At 46.9% G+C, this 8,917-nt stretch overlaps 1 protein-coding gene across 1 annotated transcript; it reads left to right on the forward strand.

Moving 5' to 3' along the window:
- Positions 1-6,507: 6,507 nt before the first annotated feature.
- Positions 6,508-8,571, forward strand: CUNH11orf91 (chromosome unknown C11orf91 homolog). The gene is made up of 2 exons (XM_037521632.2): positions 6,508-7,089; positions 8,292-8,571. The coding sequence occupies exons 1-2, from the start codon at positions 6,591-6,593 to the stop codon at positions 8,375-8,377; spliced, it is 585 nt and encodes a 194-aa protein (XP_037377529.1). The 5' UTR covers positions 6,508-6,590; the 3' UTR covers positions 8,378-8,571.
- The last annotated feature ends 346 nt before the right edge of the window (positions 8,572-8,917 follow it).

Raw genomic sequence — 8,917 nt, forward strand, 5'->3', positions numbered from 1 at the left:
TTTTCTCTGCTCATTGCTGGACCACCTTTGCAACCACAGCTGGAATAGTTTCTCTGCAGTCCTAAGTGATTTCTCTTCTGGTTCCTGGGACGTATTTAAATAGTATGATCAGCTCATTGAGAGCGGGGAGTGGGTCACAGGAAGTTCTTTTCAGCTCTCACGAGGAATTTTTTGGTCTTTACTGTCACTAGAAAAATGTAATAGCATACATTGATGGTTGTTCAAGCATTCTGCTTTTTCACTTTCTATCTTCATGGCTTTGGTCTTGTAGCTAGCCTCCATGAATGTTCCAGGTGAGGGCAGCCAGTCAGGGGGAAGGAGATCCTTCATGCAGATGACTGGAATGACTTGTCTTCTTAACTAGAAGGTGTTTGTCAGGTAAGGCGGGAAGTGCTCCAGAAGGCAGGATATAGAAATACAAGTTCAGTCTTCAAGAGAGGTTCCAGTGGCTGAAATCTGCACTTTTCTCTGTTCCTAAATTCTGTATGGTTCTTGGCATTTTTAATGGCATAAATTAATAGTGAGTTAAAGCTACCCTCCCCCAGACTTATTTTTTTTAATTGGAATGATGGGCTAGCTTGGCTTTGTCACACATGTTAAAGACCCAGCATTTTCACACTTGATGATGAGGGGGTACCTGTGATGAAGGGTACGTTCTGGTATGGGGATTCGGTGCCCCATGTTTTACATGGTTCTATCATCTCACTTTGCTAAAGAGGAAGCTACATCTAGATAAGTTAACAGAATCACTCAAGATCACTATGGCAAGATGCTGGCAATACCAGGATTCATACCCAACTCCCTGCGTGGTCACTCTGTATCCTGCCTAGTTTGTATACTGTCCTAAATGTGTTAGGACATAGACTTTGACAAGAAGCCTGGAATGAGACTGTGGTGCTTTTTGACTTGAGGAAATCATTCCCTTTTCTTAGGGAAAAAAAGACCATTAAGTACAGTTGTTTGTTGCTGGACAGTCAGGTTCCCTAATGGTGTGAGTTTTATAGAACCTAGTTAGGCCACCCAGAAACAGGAGAAAATCTCAAAATAACTGTGTTTGGCAAAGACCCGCTGCTTCCCATAAGTATTTCATTTTAGAATAGTAGCAATTAAGTGCATGCCTTTTGTGGTTGGGTTCAGATCCAGTCTTTTACACTAATTGGCATGTTTCTAGACAAGTTTTTTGAACCTTTCCAACCTCTGGCTTCCTGTACCTGCTCAAGGAATTGTTGAGGCTTGAGGGCACACATTTGTAAGGTGTCTGGCAGATAGGAAATGGACTGTTACTACAGACATAGGTTACAAGGAGAACAGGGTTGTTTAAAACTAATAATATACAGTTAGCTACGTTGCATCCACTCTATGAACATCAGCATATGTAGAAATTGACCAGAGATGTCCTTTTCAAATTACTTGTTATAACATTACTCACCATAAAATTATTTATCTAAACTAAAACTTTCTAGTTGTAGACTCATTATTTTGGAGTAAGATAAATGACCACGGTACTTAACTTCTAGATGGGTGCTACGAGGGTCCAAGGTTCCGTTGTAGATTAGAATGTTCTCAATTTCCCCAGCAGCTGTCTAGGTCCAGAGTCCCAATGGAGAACAGCATGTACCCTGCAAGGGACAATTGCACCAAATCAGGAAAAGGTGCCACCATTCTTATGCAGTGGCTTGGCAGGCTTCCTTCACTGATCAGCTTCCCTAGGGGCACTGCTATTGCCAACCTTGCTCTTACTGGTTATAGTCAAGTCATTCAATCCCAGAATGCTGGTCCTATATATGATCACTGTTCATACTGGCTCAACTAACCCACTCAACCTGGCCAAAGGTTTTACAGATATATAAATCAGATAACCTAAGATGTTGATACTGATGTCATAGCTCTTACTGAAATGTAGGTAACTCATATTGGTGTGAAGTGGTGCAACGGCCAGAATTTAGTGTTTTAGTGTTTAGGATTTAGGGATTTAGTGTTTCCATGAACTCTACTGGTACAGACAGAAACTTTAGTACCTGGCACTAAAGTTTTCACCAGGGAGTATAGCAGTTATAACTTGAGGGCTTACTTCCTAAGCATCATGTAGCTATGAGTTGACTTCATTTTTCTCAGCAACTGAATAGTATTGTTTATACCCAAATCCATCAAAGTGTTAACAAATTATAGTCTCACACCCTTTTCACAGACTGGGACTGTAATACCCAGGCCACTCTGTCCTTGGATTCAGTAAGGTCTAATTGTACTATAACTTCCTCTGCCCTTTTTCATTGCTAGTTTGAAAAGGTTTCTGTTCTTTGCAACCAAACATTGCTGATCAAGATAATTACTATTGAGAAGAATTAACCAATAATTTCTAATTAAACCATGCTCTTCCCTGGTATACCAGTCAGTTCCAAGAACACTAAGGATTGGAATAGAAATAATAGGGATATGGGGGCCTCCCTGGTGGCTCAGAGGTTAAAGACACAGCGTTGTCAAGCTGCCACCAGCCACTGCAATATGAGTTCAATCCCTGGCTAGGGAGCTACCCCACATGAAGCAGCAGACCTCTCTTGTCTTGCCTGCCTCTCCCCTCAGCAGTGTATCTCAATAGATCTGCCTGTTCTGCTCCCCAATCTGTCTCTGGTGAATCCTCTCACTCTCCCAAACCTCTGGTCTACACCCCAGTTCTTGCATGCATAAATAAATAAATCTTTAAAGAAAGAAATATGTATATAACATGAATAAAGTAGTTTGGGGATTCTTTAAAATTTTAGGTACACAGTAAAATCCTGCTGCAAAACATCTTTCTTTAATGTAGTACATTTATATTTAAATGCAATACATTCCAAATGCAATCCATAATTCAGAGGGTCCTTTCTCAAGCCTCTATCACTCAAGGCTCCTTGGCCTTGAGCCTGGGACTCTGTCATCATCAGTGGTAATCATGGTAGATACCCTAATGGATATTTGATATCTAATCACTCAGCATTTGTCCCTCCTCCCTTCTGGTAATGCAATCACTATAATTACCATTTGGGGAATTACTTCTACCCTGTAAGAACAGTCTTGGGACTACTACTAAAGGTGTCTTACGCTCCTGTAACCAAAGGATGGGCAAGTTCTCTCCAGCAATTTATGTCCTGAGTGGAGTTATACAAGAGCCAAGATAAAACTTTTGGATGAAGCTGTGCATCTCTCAGAAAGTTTTCACATAACTGACAACCCAACTTAGAGTGGCTTAAACAATACATAACTACAGTGAAGTGACAGGTAACAAAATCAATCAGTATTGATGAGTAGATGGAGAAAAAGGGAACCTTCTTACATGGTTGGTGGGAATATAGATGGGTCCAGCTCTTAGAGAAACAGGGTGGAGTTTTCTCAAAATATTGAAAATAGAGCTGTACCAAATGCTTCAGCAGTTTCACCACTACATACCAGTCTTAAACTATAAAAAACAACTAGAATTTGCAGTCCTATGTTCACTGCAGCACTATTTGCAATAGCCAAAGTATGAACACAACATAAGTGCCCAACTACAAATGCTTGGATGAAGAAGATGTGGTATACAGATATACACAATTGAATACTACTCAGCTACAAAAAGGATGAGGTCCTGCAATTTGTGACAACATGGATGGAACTGGAGGGGATTATGCTAAGCAAACCAAGTCAGAAGGAGAAAAACAATACCTGATTATCTTATCCTAAGTGGAATATACAGGCAAAGAAAAAAAAAAATAAGCCAAAACCCTAAAAATCTAACTGCAGGATTGCAAAGGGTTAGGAAGTCAATAGGGGAGGGGACCCAATGGACTATGGTGGAGGATTATGGGTATTTTGGTGGTGGTGTGGTATGCTGACATACATCTGAAAAGGTGTGAATCTATACCTCTAAATCATATATAGTGTTGTAAACCAATGTTATCTCAATCAAGAAAATAGTAAATTTTTTAAAAAATAAGCTCTCTCATCTTCCAAGCCGCTGACCTTTCATTTCACTGCCTCTGAGCTTCAATTTATTTTTTAAAATTTGCTTACTCTGGGGCATCCCCAGTGGTGCAGCGGTTGAGCGCTGGGTTGCGAAGCTGCCTGCAGCCTCTGCAGCGCCGGTTCAATCCCTGGCTGCTCCCCGGTCACCGGAGGAGGGTCCCACATGGCACGCAGACCTCTCCTGCCGCCCGCTGCTCCCCTCAGCAGTGTGCTTCAGTCCTTCTGCCTGCTCTGCTCCCCGCTCTGGCTCTGGTGAATTCTCTCACCCTCCCGTGCTTCTGACTGTACCCAGTGCTTGTGTAAATAAATAAAAATAAATCTTAAAAAAAAATTTTTTTTTGCTTACTCTGCAAGTTATACAAACACATCTATTGATGAAAACAAAAATCAAGACTGGACTGCACTTTGTAAGAAATTTTCGTGTTATAGTAAGGGTTATTGAGGCAGGGATGCCTTGCCACCCCCCCGCCCCGGGCCAGACCAACACAATGGTTAATTCAGAAGAGTAATCTGTTCCCAGCTTTCCAGAATAAATGGGCCTTTGATTTGTGGCACAAACAACTTGCAATTAGAGGACTGGAAGCCACAGGCCAGAAGTTGATCTTGCCCGGAAGACTGGGGAGACTGTTGGGGGTAACAGTAAAGAGAGAGCACAAACCAAGCCCAGCTGTTTGAAAGGCTGCTTTGATACAAACCAGTCACAGGACCTCAAGTTATGTAACCTCACGTGCCTCAGTTTTGTCATCTGAAAAATGGGATAATAGAAGCTGTTGCTTGGGATTTGTTAACTGAATAATCCCTGCTGTAATGTGATTTCAAAGTTTAATAAGAAATTTGTTAAAGAGGCTATTCAGAGCCAAACTGAGGACAGAGTTCCAGGGAACAGTCAAAAAATTTTGCTGAGTGACCCACTCAGAGTTTTGGTCTCAGTTTGTGTAAGTTATATACATAGAAATAATACCCAATTCACTCATTAACAAAGAAAGAGGAAACATTTGGTTAACTAAACATTCAGTTAACTAAAGGAAATCGGTTTTTAACATTCTTGCTTATGATTAAAAAAAGGAGCATTGTGTTCAACTTCAAAGATCCCTTAATGTCACAGTCAGTCCAGTCAGCACTGTGTGTGTGTGGGAAAAAGGAATAGAAGCTTACACCAAAGCAGCATGTTTTGGAGTGATATATTCCCATAACACATAACACTTTTAAAAAGTGCTCAAATATTTGAGTCTGATAACATACTCAGCATTATAGGATTCTTGGGGCTGGACACTTGCCCTCAAGCAGATGACAGCTACATGTGAGAAGAAAAGGTTTCCCAGATCCTTGTTAGGGATAGGGCCCTGTGTATTTAGACAGTTTCTAAGTGCTTCGCATACACCATTCTGTCTGATCATCACCAACAACCATATGAGGCAGCCTGGTTCTCTTATTTCCTTTTATTACTACTTATTTTAGATTGAGGTAACATTAGTCTACAATACTAATGACTGAGAGGATCACTCCCCTTCAAAGAGGCCAAGCAATTTGCCCAAAGCTACCCAGCTTGGACATCTGACTCTCTCTACTTCACAGCTACGCACACAAGCACCCCTGTATATAGCCACAAGTACATAAGCATTCACCAGTCAACAGCCTGACCTGGCCCTCATCCACCTTTGTTCTTTCACACCAAAATCATTAGGCTGCAGCATTTTACTTCTCCTCAGTCTAAGACTAATATTGGCTGCTCTGCTCCTGTTGATGAGCTGGGCGTGTGGCTTGGGCATGAGCTCCAGGTCACTCTAAAAATGGGTGAGCTATTTGAAATGGGTTCGGCAGGATTTCCTTTTCCTGCTGAGTTTATTGCCTATTCCCCCCTGACAGTGTGTTTGGAAGAGAACTAAACCATTTCTTTGAAGACATTCTACTTCCCATCTATTACAAATTCAAATCCCCTTTTCCAGAATCTGCCACAACACTGGGAAACTTGGCAGACACATGGGTTGGCTTAACAATCATTTCCAATCAACCCTCTCCCGCTCCTTGCCTGCCTGGCACAGGAGAGGAAAAGTCAACACCTCATTTTCCCAGACTTCTCTGCAGCAGGTGAGGAAAGTCACCTGGAGCAGGGGACAGGTGTAAAATTTTTTCTTCTCCCTATATAAGGAGGGGCAGACTAAAGGAATTTAGGGGTCGTGGGGGGAACCGAGGGCGGGCAGGACCCGGCCTGGCGCTGGAGGGCAAGGAAGCTGCCGCCGAGGGTGGGGTGGATCGCCGGGTGGAGCAGAACCCCAGCCCCTTAGGGTGAACCCGCAGAGCTTCCCATTCCAGCAGCGCCTTTCTCTAGGGGGCGTGGCCTGTAGTAACGGGCGGGGCCACACTCCGGGGCGTGGCCGGCCGCGCTCAGAAACCGGCCTATTCGGGGCGGGGCTTCGACGAGGGGGCGGGGACTCGCGCCCGCGGGGCGTGGCCTGTGGAACCTCAGAACCCTGTTCGGGGCGGGGCTGCGGCGAGGGGGCGGGGCCTCGCGCCCGCGGGGCGTGGCCTGTGGAACCTCAGAACCCGGCTACTCGGGGCCGGCGCGCGTCTCCGGGCGCGGGGTTCCTCCCACGCAGCCTCCCATTCAAAAGATGCCAAAGGGGCGGCGCGGCAGCCAGAGCCCCACGATGAGCCAGCGGCCGGCCGCGCCCCTCTACTTTCCATCCCTCTACGACCGCGGCATCTCCTCTTCGCCGCTCAGCGACTTCAACATCTGGAAGAAGCTCTTCGTGCCCCTGAAAGCTGGCGGGGCGCCGGCGGGCGGGGCAGCCGGGGTCCGCGCTCTGCCCCTGGCGCCCCCGGCCCCGGCCCCGGCCCCCCCGCCGCCGCCGCCCGGCTTGGGCCCCCCCAGCGAGCGCCCCTGTCCCCCGCCCTGGCCGGCCGGCCTGGCGTCCATCCCCTACGAGCCTCTGCGCTTCTTCTACTCGCCGCCGCCGGGCCCCGAGGTGGCTGCTGCGCCCCTGGCCGCCAGCCCCGCGGCCGCCCGACTCGCCTCCGGCTCCCACCCGGAGGAGCTGTGCGAGCTGGAGATCCGGATCAAGGAGCTGGAGCTGCTCACCATCACTGGGGACGGCTTCGACTCTCAGCGCTGTGCGTGACTTGGCCCGGCTGCCTGCCCCAGCCCACCCCTAGCCTGCCCGGGCGCTCTCTCCGAGGCTCCCCCGGCCCCTGCGCCCTCGGCTCAGACCCCAGCCCTTGGGAGTCCCACGTCCCAGATCGATCCCCTAGAGCCCAAACTCCCCCGATCCTGGATTTCAACTGACTTTTTCACCCACCACCATCTGGGGTTCATGAGGTCTCTGGCCCAAACTCCATCTCCCCTCCTTCCTGAACCCCTTTTGAGGTTTCTGGGCCTCCCAACCTGGGGCTCCACCCATCACAATCCCCATCCTGAATCTTTAAGTTCAGTAACACCACCCCACCCCCCAAAATTCCACCCATCACAGATAGCCCTTATCTCCAGAGACCAGAGCTTTAGTGTTTATTTTAAACTGGGACCCAGAATAGGAGGAGGCAGGTGCAATTAAACTGGCATGGCCTGAGAAGGCTCAAGGCCCTGAACTGTGGGACTTTGGGACCTAACATTTCTCAATGCCAGGAGGTAGCTTCCCTGTGGCCCTTGACCCTGACCCTGGTAAGCCCACTCACCAGGGTCCTGGGGCTGCCCTCTGATCCTGTGTCAGAGGTTGTAGGGATCTGGATCCAGTAAGCCCAAGTGCATGGAGGTTAGGGGGCTGCTCTAACACACCAACTGACTGATTTCTCCCTACTGGAAGGTAAAGGCAAATAGATTCTATTTCCAGAAGGAACTGTTACACTGAGGAATATTTAGTACCACCCGCTGTCCTTCAGACTTGGTTTTTGCCATCATCCTTTGCGGCTAAGGCTTGCATTTGACCACTAGAGGAGAGCAGGTGGTTCTAGTAAGACCATCCCCACTACTGCATAAAGCAAGTTAACGTGGCCTCCCTGCCAAGGAAAGGGAGTATGAAAGAAACCAAAATGTTTAGGTCCGTGTGGCCTCAGGGGAATGGTCCTCAATTCATAATGCACTTGGAATGTCCTCTTCCCCACAGCCATGGCAAGAAAACAATCCCTAGAATACAAAGGCTTTTCTAAGTCCTGGATCTCTTGACTACAAATTCTTCACTTAAACATGTTTTTTCCCCATTTATCTGGGATCATAAGTGGGTTTGGGGTTCATGTAGGGAGCATGCGTCCCAGAAACTTTGGAAGTGTTAGGAAAAATCCTTATCTCTAACCTCAGCTAAGTGTGTTTTGCTCTCTTGCAGATAAGTTCTTGAAGGCACTGAAAGATGAAAAGTTACAAGGACTGAAGACCAGACAGCCTGGAAAGAAGTCGGCCTCTCTGTCCTGAGGAGCTGCCCGCAAGAGGCTGGGCAGCCCCCTCCTTAGGTGTTAGTGTTTAGATAATGTGCCCTGTTTGTTGTCATTTCAAAGAAGGTTATTTTCTGTTCTGTATTTACTGCTGTTCTTATTGCTCCCGGCACGTACTCCACATACAGCGCCCACTTGGTGTGGTGAATCTCATGGTCTGTCTCCTCTCTGTGCTGCTGCTGGGGGAGCTCTCTCACAGGGGCTGGAAGCTGCTGCTTGGGGGCTCCCAGGGCCAGGGGAGGTCAATCCCAACACTGCCAAGTTGGGAGGAAATTGGGAAAAACCAAGAGCAGAATACATTGGGTCCTGTTGTTCTGTCCCTGCTGAGAAAGACTCAGGTCTGAAACAATGGTTGGCTTGCTTTCAAAGCACTTTAGTCCTCAGAAGTATCTTGTTTTGTTAATGGTTTGAGATTATGATCAAAGTCCTGCTCTTTCCTAGAAGTACTGACTGAGTGCTTTTCATGTCCCACCCAGGCACCCTCCTAAATTCTTGAGATTAGGAACAGGAACAGAGAAAC

This window comes from Talpa occidentalis, unplaced genomic scaffold (genome assembly GCF_014898055.3).
Source record: "Talpa occidentalis isolate TD23 unplaced genomic scaffold, MPIMG_talOcc4v2.1 talOcc4.3, whole genome shotgun sequence".
Lineage (NCBI taxonomy): Eukaryota > Metazoa > Chordata > Mammalia > Eulipotyphla > Talpidae > Talpa > Talpa occidentalis.

What these genes read in the sequence shown, in the direction of transcription:
- CUNH11orf91 (XM_037521632.2), top strand. Translation starts at nt 6,591, where the DNA reads ATGCCAAAGGGGCGGCGCGGCAGCCAGAGCCCCACGATGAGCCAGCGG. An exon ending in CGGCTTCGACTCTCAGCGCT is followed by an intron (nt 7,090 to 8,291) that starts GTGCGTGACTTG and finishes GCTCTCTTGCAG; the next exon opens with ATAAGTTCTTGAAGGCACTG.